This window comes from Eutrigla gurnardus (assembly GCF_963514095.1).
Source record: "Eutrigla gurnardus genome assembly, chromosome: 3".
Lineage (NCBI taxonomy): Eukaryota > Metazoa > Chordata > Actinopteri > Perciformes > Triglidae > Eutrigla > Eutrigla gurnardus.
Genome location: NC_139917.1, coordinates 17632951 through 17649590, shown reverse-complemented (window position 1 = coordinate 17649590; position 16640 = coordinate 17632951). Strand labels below are relative to the sequence as shown.

General features: G+C 43.6%; 3 protein-coding genes across 6 annotated transcripts; 2 read left to right on the top strand and 1 right to left on the bottom strand.

The window, feature by feature from the left end:
• The first annotated feature begins 448 nt into the window (after positions 1-448).
• Positions 449-7275, top strand: zfyve27 (zinc finger, FYVE domain containing 27). 3 transcript variants are annotated; one of them, XM_084002127.1, is made up of 14 exons: positions 449-742; positions 1598-1811; positions 1930-2000; positions 2106-2292; positions 3064-3159; positions 3391-3503; positions 3711-3829; positions 4306-4377; positions 4752-4772; positions 4971-4991; positions 5656-5797; positions 5934-5980; positions 6061-6142; positions 6261-7275. In XM_084002127.1, the coding sequence occupies exons 2-14, from the start codon at positions 1600-1602 to the stop codon at positions 6329-6331; spliced, it is 1254 nt and encodes a 417-aa protein (XP_083858253.1). In that variant the 5' UTR covers positions 449-742; positions 1598-1599; the 3' UTR covers positions 6332-7275. The 3 variants fall into 3 exon arrangements, with proteins under 3 accessions (XP_083858253.1, XP_083858254.1, XP_083858255.1); XM_084002128.1 differs by lacking the exon at positions 4971-4991; XM_084002129.1 differs by lacking the exons at positions 4752-4772; positions 4971-4991 and having other exon boundaries at positions 6261-7269.
• Positions 7276-7941: 666 nt separating this feature from the next.
• On the top strand, positions 7942-10440 carry golga7ba (golgin A7 family, member Ba). 2 transcript variants are annotated; one of them, XR_014596632.1, is made up of 6 exons: positions 7942-8040; positions 9078-9203; positions 9428-9580; positions 9694-9795; positions 9898-10038; positions 10311-10440. XR_014596632.1 is itself a non-coding variant. In XM_084003401.1 (5 exons), the coding sequence occupies exons 1-5, from the start codon at positions 8029-8031 to the stop codon at positions 9979-9981; spliced, it is 477 nt and encodes a 158-aa protein (XP_083859527.1). In that variant the 5' UTR covers positions 7942-8028; the 3' UTR covers positions 9982-10051. The 2 variants fall into 2 exon arrangements, 1 of the variants encoding a protein (XP_083859527.1); XM_084003401.1 differs by lacking the exon at positions 10311-10440 and having other exon boundaries at positions 9898-10051.
• On the bottom strand, positions 10207-16392 carry crtac1a (cartilage acidic protein 1a). The gene is given in 15 exon segments (XM_084003416.1): positions 10207-11800; positions 11892-11931; positions 12240-12385; positions 12744-12912; positions 13003-13103; positions 13287-13369; positions 13475-13481; positions 13484-13610; positions 13692-13828; positions 14431-14565; positions 14763-14919; positions 15059-15195; positions 15293-15489; positions 15600-15798; positions 16202-16392. Coding segments are annotated over 14 exon segments (1635 nt in total). The 5' UTR covers positions 15791-15798; positions 16202-16392; the 3' UTR covers positions 10207-11792.
• Between the last annotated feature and the right edge of the window lie 248 nt (positions 16393-16640).

The window sequence follows — 16640 nt, the reverse complement described above, 5'->3', positions numbered from 1 at the left end:
TATTTTATCACTTTTACTGTATGTACAAGCAAGATTTTGTGGCCCAATATGCAAATTGATGTGGAAACTTGAAGTCTCCACCACACACGTAGTGAAAATGACATTTTATGTCTACAGTTAAACTTTTGAAAGAAAAACATTTGCATATTTATAGTCTGGATTTTTCATTCATGGAGAAGGAGTCGCCTAGATGTAAGTACATTTTAAAATAAGGTAAATGAACTTAAAAAACCCCAGCAGATTCAAAATGATTATTCTAAACAAGTTAAGTACATTTACGGCATTTAGATAGTCATCTTAGTTTTTTCTTTGACCTCCACACTAAAAAAGAGTTTATATAAATACACTGTACTGTATAGCCCAAAAAGTTCGATCATCCTACTCTGTGATCGATTGTACTGGATATAGGCCCTTTCTTTCTGCTATCGATTGTTCGGCCTGGATTAAACGAGGAAGCGGATGTTCTCGGAACGGGACGGAGCTAACAAAGCCAGCTAGGAGCAAATATCTGCTCTACCCGTCGTTTTTCTCTGCAGACACCCGGACAGTTATCTAAACCGCGTCGTGGGGACGGGTTCATGTTCGTGCAGGAGAGCAGGATGCTGTCATGTTGACCGGGTTGAATTTGGGGGCTCTTCCTTCCTCCGGGCTGAAGATGTCGGTGGGACTCGCTAGTTCCGCCTGAGCTCCTCGCAGCTGGTGCTGCTTCACAAGTTGGCTGCTGTTGGACACTCAGAACGGGGTATGTTATCTCCCTCTCACCCAACAGACAATACTCTCTGGGTAACAATAATATGTCTAACAGCGTAATTTTGTGAGCGAGCAAAGTGAACTTTCCCGTTTGACAGGCCGAAAACACGTCACTGCAAAAGGAGGATGATCAGGGATGCCCTCTTAAAAATACGTATATATTACAGGTTGTGTTACTTGTGTGGCAAACAAAGTACTCAAGTAAAAGTGGGAGTGAAGACTAGAAGTTGACTGTTAGTACGGTCACTTTGCAAAGATCATAACATTTTAAATTAAATAGACCCTACTAGTCGCTAACTAATTCAGTGATGTCACAAGAACTCACAGAAATGTAAAGATACATTTCGAAGGAGTAGCCTATATGTAAGTACATTTTACAATGGTAGTGGCATGATAGAGATTCCATTTGTTTTGGGCTGCTTGCACTCTATTCAAGCAGGTTTCCTTGCCCTTGCTGTTGTTTAACAAGCAGTGGGCCAACAGTCACGTAGAGCACACAGCCTGTTTTGCACCTGCAGCCACACCTACCTGTGATGGTATGGCATACATGGAGTACATAACATAACACTCCCACCACTGCAGGGAGATTCAGCTAAGTTGCCTTTTTAATGAGGCAATAATAGGTTTCAGTCTCCCGGGCCTGTTAATAAATTGAACTGTCATATCGCTGCACTCAAATTGTGAGAGCCTCTGCACTCCTTCCTTTTCCTGTCTGCCATACTGGTCTCATTGGGGAATGAGTGTGAAAGTAGAGTATTTCTCTGTAGGGGGGAGACAATAGCAAGTCAGGAATCTAGTTGCCTCAGCCTCTGAATCCTGCCTGCTTTCTTTTCCTCACTACGTACAGGGATGACGGTGCACGGCGTGTCCCAGGATCTCTCGCATGGTACTGGGGACGGGGGGGAGCTGGTACACACAGAGGCTCCCGGGTCTCCGGATGCCTCTGAATTGGGGTGTACACCAAACTTTGACCTCCTCAACATGGTTGTGTCCTATAAGAGAATGGCTCTGTTTCTAGAACCAGCTGCAGATGCAGTGGAGCTGACCCGCTTCCTGCTTGGGTGTGTATGTGTGTGTGTGACCCGCTTGAGCGCCATATGATATAATTGCTTTTGGCCTTATCTAGCAAATGGCAGGAAGCCTGATTCATATTGTTGTATTTGTTTTTTCATCTTTTAGATGGAAGATGCCCCTGTGCTCTTTGCTTGTCTGTATCTTCCTCAATCTCTTCTTCTGCACAGTTAATGAAGGTAAGATGAGGCTTCGGGATTTAATAATGATCTGGCTTTTGTTTGGTGTTTTTAAAAGACACACAAATCATTTATTAACTTACTGTTGTGCCTCTCTGGGTACAGTGGGTTGGATCACAGTGGGTGTAGTGACAGTGGCTGCATCTGCTGCCCTGGGTTACCTGCAGGACAGGTGTGGGGGCAGCGCCTCAGATTCCGAGCTCAACAGGAGGCGCTATCACGCTGTGTACCGCAAGGACCTGCAGACGGTGCATCTCACCAAACAGGAGGCCATGCTGGAAGTCAAAGACCTGTAAGATAATGCAACTAATCATTATTATCATTACTGATTCATCTTCAAATAGCAAAAAAGATGGTAACTTGATGATGTTTTGCTGTTTCTGCTTGAAAACCCCCCAAAACGATTGCAATACTTAAACAATCAATCCCGTATAAACATATTTGCCAATTTATTTATTTTGTTCCATTAAAGGACTAATCTGTTCAGCTGGATTTTGCCGTGTGCAACGTCATTTGGTGTTTCTGCATCTAAATATATTGATTATATTGAGTTAGTGCTTCTCCAACTCAACTTTTGCATTTACTTTTTGGTTACAGCTTTACAAAGGCTGAGGTACAGTGTGGGGTTTTCATTGTTAAAAAAAATGTTTTTTTTTCCCACATTGACTTGTTTCCTACCAAACCATGTGATAATGAGCATCCTTGAAGCCTTACACACTTGTTTTATTTACATCCTACCTCATAAAACATTTGCAAAGCTGTTTAAAACAAATCCCAATCAACAAAACATTGCCCTTCAGCTCCTCTTGTGGTCTCGAACTCTACAGATTTTACATTTGTGTTTTGTCTTTGTTTTACACAATTTGAAAAGTAAATAGTTTGTAAGTATTTTATTATTTAATACAACAAAATGAATAGACTAACCTATAATGACAGTAACAATCCGTTGTCCTTTTTAGAACAGGCTTACAAACGGTGGCTCTTAACCTGACATGAGTCTACGTGGCGTTTGTACATGTTTGTTCAGGTGTGGGTTCTTGCTCATGTCTGTTGTCTTCACCAGGTTGAAGCACCTTGATGACATGCTGTCCGTTGCCTGCATGTCTGCAGAAACCTTTTACAAGGTCCTGTACTGGGATAATCACACCAAATCATCAAGGTTTATATATACACACAAGCACACACACACACACACTGCTCATGGACTTTAACAGCATTTTGTGATAATCTTATACCAAATGAGGTCATATTTAGTACAAGCTTAATTGAATGGTCAGTTTAGTCAGTGGATACAGCATTAACTGCATTCACTGTAAACCTACTCATTGTAAGACTGGCTGATCAGCCACTTCTATGCTGGTTTGTCTGAGTGTGTCGTATCTTCTCCCAGGTTCTATGGAGGGATGCTAATATTGGCTTGCCTGCTGTATGTCGCTCCCCTGGGTTGGGTGCTCGCTGTGCTCAACAGCACCATCTTCCTTTGGAACCCAGACTTCTGCAGAGGTTAGTTCATCTCGTCTAGAGGGGGCGAGGCTAAACACCAGGGCACCTTTGGTTCAGTTAACCGAGGCAGTGTAGCCAGAAACCAGAGCAGAACTAAAATACAACAGTGTTTGATTTTTCTCCCTCGAACCGAACCACGGGTGTGAAAGCACCGTAACTCTCATGCAAGAGAGTAAAGCTAAAGTGTTATTTCTCTTGTGGTTCCAGTTTTGTTGGACCTTACCAATCTGCTCCACATGGGGCAGGCCAAGGCCTCAGAGGGAAAGTGTGAAGCACAGGAGCATGGCCACTTGTTGGACAGGACCCCCACGCCAACTAGTCTGGAGGTGAGAGGAGAAAAGTGTATGTGGGTTCCTACTAATGCTGAAGGATTAAGTGGTTGTGATGTACATTAAAATAAACCATGGCTGTAAGCTTCTTATCCAGTTTATCCATGCTCTCAATGTATTTAACCAGTACGAGAAATTCAGATCCATCTGTTAGAGGACGACCGCTGTCCAAGGTGCTGATCCTGTGACCTTCATCTGTGTGTGTGTGTGTGTGTGTGTGTGTGTGTGTGTGTGTGTGTGTGTGTGTGTGTGTGTGTGTGTGTGTGTGTGTGTGTGTGTGTGTGTGTGTGTGTTCGTGTGTGTGTGTTCGTGTGTGTGTGTGTGTGTTCGTGTGTGTGTGTGTGTGTTCGTGTGTGTTCATTTATGTGTGTGTTCATTTATGTGTGTGTGTGTGTGTGTGTGTGTGTGTGTGTGTGTGTGTGTGTGTGTGTGTGTGTGTGTGTGTGTGTGTGTGTGTGTGTGTGTGACAACAGGACCTGTCTCCTGGCAGTGTGGAGGAAGCTGAGGAGGCAGAGCCTGATGATGAATTTAAGGATGCCATTGAGGTAAATACTACTCTTTGTCGCCACACTTTGTAGGGTTGTGTCCATCCAGTTTCAATGTTTTGTGTTGTTGTTGTCTTTTATTTTATTTCATGTTGGCTTATCTGAGGTTTATTGCACCTTGGGTGTTTTGGCAAGTTGTTTGAATACCTAAAGAAAAGAAGAGGCATCAGTTTTGTTTTTCATTTTTGGTGCCTTAGGTTATTATTTTTGCTTCATCGTGGGTTGTTGTGTCGGCTGATGGCCAAAAAGTGATGGATGATGCCTCCCACCCCAATCCCCCGCATTACTTAAATGGTCATGATCGTGTGAAAAAGCTTCCTCGTCGTGACATATTTCCTGTTACTTCCTCTTTTTCTGCTGTCCTCTGAACTCAGGAACATTCAGTTTCCCTGCAGGTGAGTGTCACCCCCCCACCCTGTCTAGTAGAGGCTACTGCACTGGCACCCAGTAAACTCGCACTCACAAGAACTACTTGACACATGAACGAAGACTTCATGTGTTGTAACTGTGTGTGAGATGATCTTGTGGTTTGTCCTTTTGAAGCATGGGTTTTTGGATAACAATTTCTCATATGTTGTTTGCTCCCTGATAAGGAAACCCCTCTGGTCTTAGTGGTAAGTGGATTTCCCAGTGTCCCCCACACATCGTTCACGTGTTTGTTCTCTTGGCATGAGTTCTGTGGTAGTAACAGTAACACTAGAATTAACAGGCCCATAACTGTTGTCCCCAATCATCCCAACATACAGGGTGCTCATTCATTTCTGGTCTGCATGACTGGCATTGTTCATGAGACATTTAGCATTTGTGAAATCAGCTTTTCCTTCCTCGTGCCATTTCTGTAACATGGACTCATTACATGTGTTGCCAAGCTGATCCTAGCTATTGATTTCCAGAAAGCGTGGATCAGACTTTTTTTTACAAGTCTTGCTTGGGGAGCGTGTAGGTAGATAGAGGTATAAACAACACTTGTTATATTTTTATAGAACCCCCCCTCCTCCCCCACCAGCTCTAGGTTTGTTTTTTTATGTGTAGCAGATTGGTCAAGTGCAGCCTTATAAGCATTTTCCACCTTTGTCTATCTCGCTAGTGGCCCTACTACTTGCCATCACCATGTTTGATTTATTTGCCAAACATTTATTACCCAAACTGGCTGAAAGTCACAATGAATTGCGATGAATTTTTGAGTTTGGCTCTGTTTCTTGGCCAGCGTTTAATACTCCAAAATACTCCAGATTACACAGTGTGTAACTGTATTTTTCTATGTCTATCTTCCCCCAGGAGGATGATGACGGGCCTCTTGGATCTCCCGAGTATGACACCATTTCTGAAAATGGCCTCTTGAGCCGCAACGAACCAATACGCAGCAAAGTGTCCAAACTGACAGAGAAACTGCGTAAACGCTACCCCACCGCTAGCACAGGTCAGTCCGCTCTGACTCATCCACTGGTTTATATCCTCGTATTATACCTCAGTGATAAAAGAACAGTTTGTCTGAGGGTTAGCCTCATCGTTGCTCTGAACAGATTTTATTCAGTTCTCTCTCTTTTTCTCCAAAGGCAACTGTTCTAGCTGCAATGCCATTTTCTCAGTGCTGAAGAAAAGGGTGAGACTGAAAACTGTGACAATAATCAGGATATATTTAGGCATCACATCATCATATTTAATTTTGTCTCCGTGTTACAGAGGAGCTGCAGTAACTGTGGCAACAGCTTCTGTTCCCGATGCTGTTCCTTCAAGGTGCTGAGATCTTGCATGGGGGCAACAGGTGAGGAACCGAGCTCATTCTAGCTATTTCTGTTTTCAACTGATAAAGCTGCATGTCTCTGATCCTCTTACTCCTCTGATTATTGATGTATGATCTCTCATTGTTTTCTCTTCCTCAGCACCAGAGGCCCAGAGGGAGACTGTGTTTGTTTGTGCTGCCTGTAATTCCTCTCTCATCAAGTTACAATGAGGTGGCATATCAGTCCTGTCTCCCAGTGGCCAGCTGGATGTCACCCACTGGTCCCCCCCCCCACCCATGCCCTCTTCTGAGTTACTGACACCCTAACACATGCCTTGGTTCTCCGTCAGGAACCCCCCTGTGACTTTCTGTTTTTGTCGCATCTCTCTCTTGTGTTGCTTATGATACTTCGACTGTAATATGTTATTTCCTGTTTCAACTCTCAATGAAGAACTGGACCTTGTGAATCAATGTAAACTGCTTCAGTGCACAACGACTCCAAAGCCAACGGACTTGTTCCCTTTGCTGAGCAGAGGGAGTTGCAGTGGAGTGGAGGCCGGGTTTGGACTGATGGTTGGGTTTATAGGCCTCCACTAAGTTGATCCCATTTGAATGTTTATATCTTCAGCCCCATGTCGCTGTTTTCTGTACGAGCAAGACGGCTGTCGGCTTAATAAGAAAAAAAACAAACAAACTGCTAGAGGTCCCTGGAGCCTCTGCTTTTCCTCTAACTGGATGAAAGTCGACCCAACTGGATGAAAGTTGATTAAATGGACTGAGCAACAAGCTGAAATTGTCATCAGGGCCTCACTCTCTTGCAAGCGGGACTTAAAAGAATTGGATGTGGAGGCGTCATAACCCAAAGTGTAGATCATGGTGGAAAAGTTGTTTTAAACATGATTGAGACACCGGTGATTGTAATAGTTTGCTTTGCTTTTATTGTAATCTAATATAAACTGTTACGATACATTGTTCTGCTATATCTAATATATTTAATTTAAAAATCCAGAAAAGTGCAAGTTATAATTTAACCCAATGATTAAGTTTGTATATATTGCCCCATGTTTTATGAATGAGATATGGCATTATTGTAATAAACACTGATTTCATTAACTTAAAGTCACAAGGGGGAAGTATGATCTTTTTGACTTGTTGATTTCTGGTACATTATGCTTTCTTTTATGTAGGAGTATAAGAACAAAAAGTCCACAATAAAACCTCATAATAAAAGCAAATCAATACCTAATTGTAAGATTTGACCACTACATAAAGAGTAACTTTGGAATTTACATACCACGGAATTCACAGCATTATTTAACTTAAAGACATGTCTTTCGGGCTTCAGAGTTTTAAATAAACTGAAATAAAGTAAGGTTTTTAAATTCTAAATTATCTTATCGACATTAAAGCTGCTGTAATCAACATATTTGGACCAACAGTGGATCAAATGTAATGGAAAGGGTGAAGTTCCCCTCAGATCTTGACTACTTCTGATGCCTCTTCCAGCTCGTTGTTTGGGTTTTCTGGCCCACAATTTTTTTTGTTTGTTTTTAGCCAAAAAATCCCTTCTGGATCTGTTTGCTAACAAATCATGTTATGTCAATGTAACCAGTTAATCACTTCATGTAGGTTCAACAGGTCTTTGCTCCCATGCACTAGTCCTTCTTCATGGAGAAGACATTTACACATAGCTGAGATTCAGAGCAGGGCTATCTTTAATATTGTTATTAATAATAATATGAAGCCCAACGGCGTTGAAACTCGTGCGAGACCTTGGAAAAGCTGAATTGACCGAGTTGGGTTAGTCCCGCCCCTCCGCGCTCTCCCCTCCCCCCTCCTCCCCTATCTCCCTCCACTCCACCAATCTGTCCCTGTGTCCCACTAAAGCGATTTCAGCGCATGCAGGGACGCGTCCCTCGGATGGCAACATGGCGACAGAGGTAAGACTGACATAGTATCTTTTTTTTTATTTCCCTGCAGCAGGGAATTGGTTGCAGCAGCCTTTTAAATACAACGGCGCAGTTAACGTGGTGGACGAGAACACCGGAGGCTGCGCACCGGGAAACTGTGCCACTATGTGCGGCTCAATTCAATCACTACTGACGGTCTGTGCGTGTCCTACATTATCACGCCAGGTTCGTCCCAGCGGCTCTTTTTTTCTTTTTCTTCCTCTCTAGTAAAACGTCTTGTGGCGTTTAAAGAGTGGACAGACGCCGCGAGGAGACGTGAGACGTGAGCTTCATGAGGAGGAGATGGGGGTCAGAAACAGCGGATCACATCCCCGCGTTGTTAAGCTGTTGTCCGTGTTTTCGTCTGTTGAGACGCCCCGTTAATCCGCCGATTGTGTTGACAGTGACCACACACTGTAGCGCGCGCGCATGCACGCACACACGCCCGCGCGCGCGCGGAAGCATAACGTTCAGCACCATGGACAGAAGCCACGCCGCCCTGACCTTCCTCGCTGCTCTTCCAGCAGCTGTGCGTTTCAGGGATAAAACCAAATGTATGGTGCTGAACATTATTATTGATTTTAATAATACCCCAAAACACTTTGATGCGATCAACATTCCCAGCGAGATATTACGAGAGTTTGGGTGGCCTTTCATCAGTCATCTTGTTGCAGCTGATCGATCGGTTGTGAGCTGGAGGGAAATGTTGTCCCGAGCTTTGGCCCCTGTAAGAGAAAGGAGGATGAGGTGTGTGTGTGTGTGTGTAAAGATAGTATATTCAATGCTGGGCTCTGCTCCAACTGACAACAAGGCAGAAATGAGCGCAGCCACGGAGTGAATGATTGATCACGTCCTGTCTGCTTCTCCTCTGTCATCCTATACTTGAAAACCAGCCACTGTTTGTACACATTGCGAGTGAACAGCTGTGGTAGAGACAGAGACGGAGAGATGGAGCTCTCTCTGGGGACACACTGTATACCAAACCTCACTATATTCATCTCTTGTGTGTTGTGATTGATCCGCCTCAGTTCCACAATCTGCAGGAGTTGAGGCACAGTGCATCTCTGGCTAATAAAGTCTTCATCCAGAGAGACTACAGCGAAGGAACCACGTGCAGATTTCAGACCAAGTTCCCCTCGGAGCTGGAGAGCAGGGTGAGGAGACAGTGGCCTGCCACTTGGCCTTGAAAAGTTTTCGTGTTGTATACCATGTGCATTTGAAGGTATATTTATAACCATCGGCGTGCTAGATTGAAACTACTATAAAGCTTGTTTGATTATTAATGCCACCAATTGTGTTGTGGTAACTTGTGCTAATATTTGTATGTAATCACATTTATATAAAAAGACACCACCCATGACTCTGCATGTGTCCCCAGATTGAGCGGACACTGTTTGAGGACACTGTGAAGACGCTAAATAACTACTACGCAGAGGCAGAAAAGATCGGAGGCCAGTCCTACCTGGAGGGCTGCCTGGCCTGTGCTACAGCGTATCTTATCTTCTTCTGCATGGAGACACGTTACGAGAAGGTCAGACCGCCAATCTCGAGCTGGATGCATTATTAATGGGAAAGGGTGAGAATTAACATTTCAGGGATTTCATTGCCATTTCTATTTTTTTTTTTCTTCTTTCTGTGAGTCAGGTGTTGAAGAAGATAGCCAAGTACATTCAGGAGCAGAATGAGAAGATCTACGCTCCCAGAGGGCTGCTCATCACAGATCCCATAGAAAGGGGAATGCGTGTCGTATCCTTCCTCAATGGAATGCATGTAGACATTATGGTTGATCTTTTCTGTTAAACGAACCACACGTCACAGTAAGTTCTTGGTCCCTAACTCTCCCACCAGATAGAGATTTCCATCTATGAAGACCGGGGCTCCAGCGGCTCCAGCTCGGGGAGCAGCTCGGTGTCCGGCAGCACCGCCCGATGACCGGGTTTCTTCCTAACCACCACGTCCCCCTGATCACTCGCAGCCCTGGAGGAGAATGTAGGACAATGATGCCACTCCTGTTCCAACACTTGGCCCATCCATCCCAAAGCTACGCTCACACAAAGCATTCACTAGCTCCTAACAAAGAAAGGCATCACATGCTAAAGGTGTTCAAGCTTTTTAAAACATGCACTGTAGTCTGTTGTAAAGCAATCTGCATGCGCCTTCACAGTCACGTTACTGTATGATGCGACGTCTCAGTGAAAAGAAAAACAAATGTCAGACTTTGTGTGATCGTACCATTACCGTCCTTCCTGTCCTTTTTGAAGTTACCACGGCAATGTGTAATCTGGTGGGTGACAAAAGGGGGGAAGGATGTGAGAGGAGGTGTCGAGGCAGGGGTGAAAACCACAAGCCTCATCAAAACCTCATACCTCAGTCGCCACAGCTGCACCAGGCAGTCCAGATCAGCCACGCACCGGACCAAACCTGGACTGAACCTTAAGCATATGTAAGTAGGATATTGTAGTATTTGAAGGCATCACAAAGTTTCACCCGGCCAGATAAACTAGAACCTTCACCTTCATGTAAACGATGCTGTCTGATAGCAGATGAATGTCACTCAGCTCGTCAATGTATTTCATGTAGCAAATCTTCCATATTACTCACATGAAGCCTACCTTTTCTTTGTTAGACACACACACACACACACACACACACACACACACACACACACACACACATACACATATCTAAGTACTAACCTCTTGGTTTCAGTGAGTGAGACCAACTTTCCTGAAATTTTGATTATGCAAAGACGTATTGTGCATCAGTGCAGTCGTAAGTAGACAAAGGATGGGTCAAAAAAAGTCTTCCTGAATCGTACATGTCGTGTTTGGAAATACACCAACCCTTCCCTGATTTCTCAACAAACCTCCAAAGAACAATAACTGCCAAAAAGTGGCTCACAAGTGTGAATGTGTCTTTTATTTTGGTGACATTTTTGTGCAGGAACAAACTTTCGTACCGCTTGTTGTTTGATACATGTGGCACTGAGGTATTTATGACTGGCGTCGAATAAATACTGTTTCATCATAGCTGCACAGAGCTCGTCTTTTTGTTATTGAGCTGTACAAAATCTAGAAAATAGACCTTTCATTATGGCAGACATTTTGACTTTTGGCCGCAGGAAAATGACTTGTGTTAAGGATAACTTCAATAATAGCCTTGTTCCATTCAGATGTCCCAGTAAGCCATGATGTCACCCAACAGTCGCTCTTAAGAGAGTCAGAAGAAAGATTCGTAAAGTGGCCAGAAACACGATTCCAAATAATGTTGTTCTGTGACCGCTGGATGTGTAAATATTGCCCCAAAGTGGGCTCTTAAAAATTCATTGTGGCTGCTTTAATGTTGTTAAGTACACCTGTGTTTGACAAAATTCATGTCTTGTCCTTACTAGTTCATTTTCAGATGGCTGCAGGTCTTAGTGAAAACTGTCATGCAGGCGGCACTAGGTCGCCTTTACTGCTGCTCAAAGCCTATGCAATGATAATCTGACCATATATACTGTATTTGTAGCAGTTTATTAATGGTTGCCATAACACGTAAAAAATTAAAAACATCATTTAGAAGTAAACAGTTAAAGAGAAAAAAAATAACACAATAATATTAAAACTACTCAGAGAAAGTGAAACCACGAGGTCCGTGCCTTAAAGTACAGCCAAAAAGAAATCCATTTTAAAACCATGTTTTCTGAAACATGGATTTATTTTCCACAGTTAATTTTTTTATTGCATTCCATGTGATCATCCTCATAGACCTGTAGAAACATTAAAGACAATTGAATAGAATACAAATCATATGTCTTTAAATGGTTTTAATCCTCTTCATTCACCTGAAGTGTATCTTACCTGCACAGTGGCCCTTCTTGACAGTAAAGCCTTTACCACACTAAACAAAAAGTCAATAAGAAAGACATGAGTTGGTATTCAAAACAAAAACAAATATATTGACTCATTTTGAATTTGCAGACAGAGAAAGAACTAAAAACGATGTGTGTCAACAATCAGTAACACTACTGAGTGAGTGAGCACGATGATAAATAGTGAGAGAGGGTTGTAAACCTACTACTAATTGAAATCAATTTGCTAATGAGAGATTAAGACAAGAGACTGACTTTGGTGATTTGGATACATTATGTAGGCTGCTATTATAGACTGCCTCTTCATAATTCCTGCCTTGGATACGTTTTTGTGTACCTGCGTGTCGTCGGCAAGCAGAGACGTCTCCCCTCCTTTGGGAAAGGCCACTTCAACCACCGAGTTCATTTCAGCAGGCTGAAGGGTTCGGGTGAGGGAGCTACCATCTGGCCAGGAGACCTCCAGTACCGTCACTGCATCGGTTCCTGGAAAAAAATAAAATCACTGAGAATCAAACCTAAAATAAATCTCTTTAAAAAGTGATGTAATTTTCTGTGGCCGTTCGAACAACACATTTGACGTGTTGAAGGAAGTGCTTTTGACTCTTGTCCTCTTATGTTTAGAGATTTGGGTCATTTTTGCCTATATTTGAGAATGTAGAAGCAGAGACTGGAAATGGGAGAGAATGCATGAGAGGTGTATGGTATGCCACATGCTTGTATTTATTTATGTATGTGTTAATGTATAATAATACATCCATTTTTTTTTTAAATGTGTAGATTAGGTCTAAAAAAACCAACCTGAGATATACATGTTGAAGGTGTAAGTGTAAAAGGACGTTACCTAAACCAAAGTGTGCGACAGGCTCCATCTCACACAGGTACCCCGAGCCTCCGTCAATGATGCGCGTGTGCGCTCCACTCTGACTGGTGAAGGCTGTCACCTTGGCTCCACGGGCAAAAGCACCAAACCGGGTGCGAGGGATGACCCGCAGCCAGTTGTTGGTCGAGCCCTGATGAGGTTTGACAGTTACGTTATGGAGCTTTAGAGCACAGTGACTGTAACCAAACACACACACACACACACACACACACACACCTACCTGAGTGACCTTGAAGATAGAGATTGGCTGCTGGGCGCTCTCTCCATGGGCAAGCAGCAGGTCCAGCTGTCCATCCCCATCCAAGTCTGTCACAGTGCCACCTGTCCGAAACAAACAGAGCTTTCACTGCACTGGCCTACATAGCAACGTCACTGTGGCGTTTCTGTGACAGCTGCGTCTCTGCGAATCCCATCCACACAGAGAGGCAGCACACATTCACTTCAGGTGATGACATTGTCTGAATCTATCTTATGCAATGTCCTCTGTTCTGAGGAGTTGCTGACCTGTTCCCCGACCCTGCGGCTCTGCAGCGTCTCCTACATGAAGCTCCTGGATCAAAGGGTCTGCACCAGCTCTCCTTGACACCCTGCAAACCCAACACAGAGTAATCTAAATATAGCTCATAATGTATCTCCAGGATTCCTTTCATTAAATAGTTTGATGCTTTGGATGAACATAACTGAAATGTCACCTGAAAGCCTGTTAGGAGCGTCACTCCTATAAGCAATATTGTGGAAAAACACCTCCAGCTCCTTGTCGTTGTCAAAGTCGGCAGCGATGACTGTGCGAACAGGTGAGGGAGCTGCAAATCCTCCAGTGGCTATATCCTGCACAAGAGAACACGGTCAAGTCTTGCTCGATCAAACTCACTTCATCCTTTCTGCCGCTGTCCCGTTCTTCTTCTTTACCCGGAATTTAGAGTCGCTGCCCTGCAGGAAAAGTCTGTGTGGGCCGTTCCAGTTGCCATAGATGATGTCTGTCTTTCCGTCTCCATTGAAGTCAGCTAGTGCTACTCCTCTGCCATGCTGGTACCGATCCTCCACACCTTCAGAAGTTAATGTTGAAAGTTAGTGCTGCCTGTGATGAAAAAAATGATATCATGTATTTGGAAATTAATTATTTTTATAGCCCCTATGAACAGAATTTAAAAATTCCTTACTGGTAGTCTCAACAACGAAAAAATGACGGACAGCAATGCATTTTGGTACATTTTCAGTGTAATAACCTCAATATTTCACTTTCCTTCCTGGTCTCTTTAATTCAAAACCTTTTAGTTACGATTTCCTCATATTCTGTATACACGCCGTGTCCTCCGGGTCAAAATGACCTGCCTTCACAAAGCCCCCAAAATAAAGCAGCTTATTTGAATTGAACACCAAATCTATTTTGCCTGAAGAATCAACTTGTCATTCACCACCAATTGTGTGAATATCTGAGTTTTCCCTCTTCACATGGCAGAAAGACACCATTTGTTTCTTTGACACTGTCAATTGTATTATTTTTACTATATAGATGGTAAGGTCATATTTGTATAGTATTTCTATAGCCTAAGGAAGTAACATAATTGTGCAAAAAGGAATGCATTTTTAATTATCCCATCAATAATGTTTTCTTTGCTCGTTTTTTTTTTACTGGTTTTGTGCTCACCTGCCTGTCCGGCCATATCAACAAAAGTCCCATCTCCATTATTCTTGAACAAGAAGTTAGGTCCGTTCTCATTGTCACAGAAAACGTCCGACTTCGACTGACTCAGGATTGGTCCGATGACCACACCGCGCCCACCTGCACAACGAGAAATGCAGCATGCATTCGATTGGGACGTACTACATCGACATTGAATTGTACCTTTGAACTTTGACCCACTTGCTCATATACCCATTGAACAGATGAATGTGGGAACCAGAAAAGCATAAATGTGGCCAGATGCAGTCGGACTATGTATAGTATTGGTATTTGGCCTCTCCAACCCGACTCCTGACCTGTGAACTTGTTGACCCCTGCCTCGGCAGAAACGTCAGACAGAGCGATCATGCCTTTGGTGACATCACTGGCAGCTGCATCCATTTCGAGGAGAGCATGGGGACCGACGTTGCCACTGGCATAGTTGGCCACGTAGACCGAGTAACGGCCTGTTCCCTGCAGAGGAACAGCGGCCAAGAGAGTGAGAGGAGGGCTTCTTCTCAGGAATTATGAATGCTTTGGGATATCCACAGTAAAAAGAGGAAATGGAGGTCAGATTGTGGGACTAATAGGTTTCCAAAGCTGCTTCACGAACCTTTCTGTCAACACATGCGACCGAGCGTCCCGCCATGCGATTAGCGACACCACGACGTACATTGAGCTCGTCCCCCAGAAGATCTTCAAAGCGGCCATTCCGAAACTTGAACAGCTTGTCTGAGTAGGTTGCCCGTCCTGCAAAAAAAATAAAGTCAGTTAGCATTCAGACACCTGAAACTACTTGCCGAAAATGTTGAGGATATCATAAGAATACACTTTTTTTCTTTTTTACCAGAGTAGGCATTATTTGTGTTGAGGAAGTAGATCTCCTCACGCCCATCTCCATCCACATCACAGGCAGTAACTCCAATAGCATTTCCTACTTTATCCCTCAGGGCGTAGTATGGAGAGTTCTCGTCATCAATAGCGATGTTTATCAGTCTGCTTTGAGTGCGGTCGTACTTCAGCACTAGATTGGGCCCATTGTATCTGAGGGAGAACATAAAAAATTATTCATTTTGCACTGGTGGACTTAGATGTGCGTTTGTGTGTGTCAAAACGTGCAACACATGAACCAGCTGTAACATATTGACGCTCACCCTGCCACAACCACTTCCAGGTCACCGTCACCATCCACGTCTGTCACCGCCATTCCATAGTTGAGTTGTGTGGGATTGTGCAGACTGTCAGGAGGGAGCATCCTCTGTGTTACGACCTGAAGCATGGACTCAGAACTCTGGGACTGATGCCAGAGTCCAACCAGGAAGAGCAACAGACCTGGACTCCCCATCACTGCAACTTGGAGGAACACATAGCAGGGCTGGTTATGCATTTCAATAAATGATGCACAAGTCTTTTGTACGAAAGGAGGGCAGACATGATGATGAGCAAATATAATGTAGCTGCAGAGATACTGTGGATGAGTTGCACACATTACCAGGGGGACTTCACCAATGTGTGTCTTCCACTTCGAGAAAGTAGTCTTATCTTACATTTTAGATTAATTATTTCTAGATGATCTGCAGACATGGTATCGTTCTGTTATTAGTGTTAGTTTCTGCATTACCGATGCTTTCTTTGTTTATAAAAAAATAAATAAATCGCCAGACACAATATAATCTTGCAGCACTGATTATTAACGATGCTTGCTTGGTCCTGAGTGTAGCGTGCAGGCATTTAGTTAGTTAAAAACCTGTCTTACCTGATCAATCAGTTTATATAGATGGAGATGATGTGACTTCGCTGCAGCGCTGAATTTATTCTATCATTTGGATTCCTATCCACCGTTTTTTTATACGATTCTCCACCTTACGCAACTTCGGCGTTTACATTTTACGAAATATCTTGTGTAACGGTGAGCGCTTATGTGCGAGCAAGGAGAGTTAAAAGTGGACATGTCACCCTTCCTAGCAGTGGGATATAACGCATGCGCAGTAGAATCTGGTCGGCACTACCTACTGCACGAGCCCATCATCCCCGCCTGCTGTAACCCTCCCAAAATCGCAGTTCCAGTTTCACTGCGCATGTGTCACAACTCTGCGCTCTCGACCATTGGCTTAACCTTCATTCAATAGCCGTGTGTGAGAAGCGGAAGTCTACTATACAAACATATAACTGCGTCGGCACATACATTTTCATTG

Bases quoted from the DNA above. Each gene is read 5' to 3' on its own strand.
- zfyve27 (XM_084002127.1), top strand. From the start codon at position 1,600: ATGACGGTGCACGGCGTGTCCCAGGATCTCTCGCATGGTACTGGGGAC. The intron at 2,293-3,063 runs GTAAGATAATGC...TGTCTTCACCAG, and splicing joins ATGCTGGAAGTCAAAGACCT to GTTGAAGCACCTTGATGACA. The intron at 6,143-6,260 runs GTGAGGAACCGA...TCTCTTCCTCAG, and splicing joins ATCTTGCATGGGGGCAACAG to CACCAGAGGCCCAGAGGGAG.
- golga7ba (XM_084003401.1), top strand. The intron at 9,204-9,427 runs GTGAGGAGACAG...ATGTGTCCCCAG, and splicing joins CCTCGGAGCTGGAGAGCAGG to ATTGAGCGGACACTGTTTGA. The intron at 9,796-9,897 runs GTATCCTTCCTC...CTCTCCCACCAG, and splicing joins TAGAAAGGGGAATGCGTGTC to ATAGAGATTTCCATCTATGA.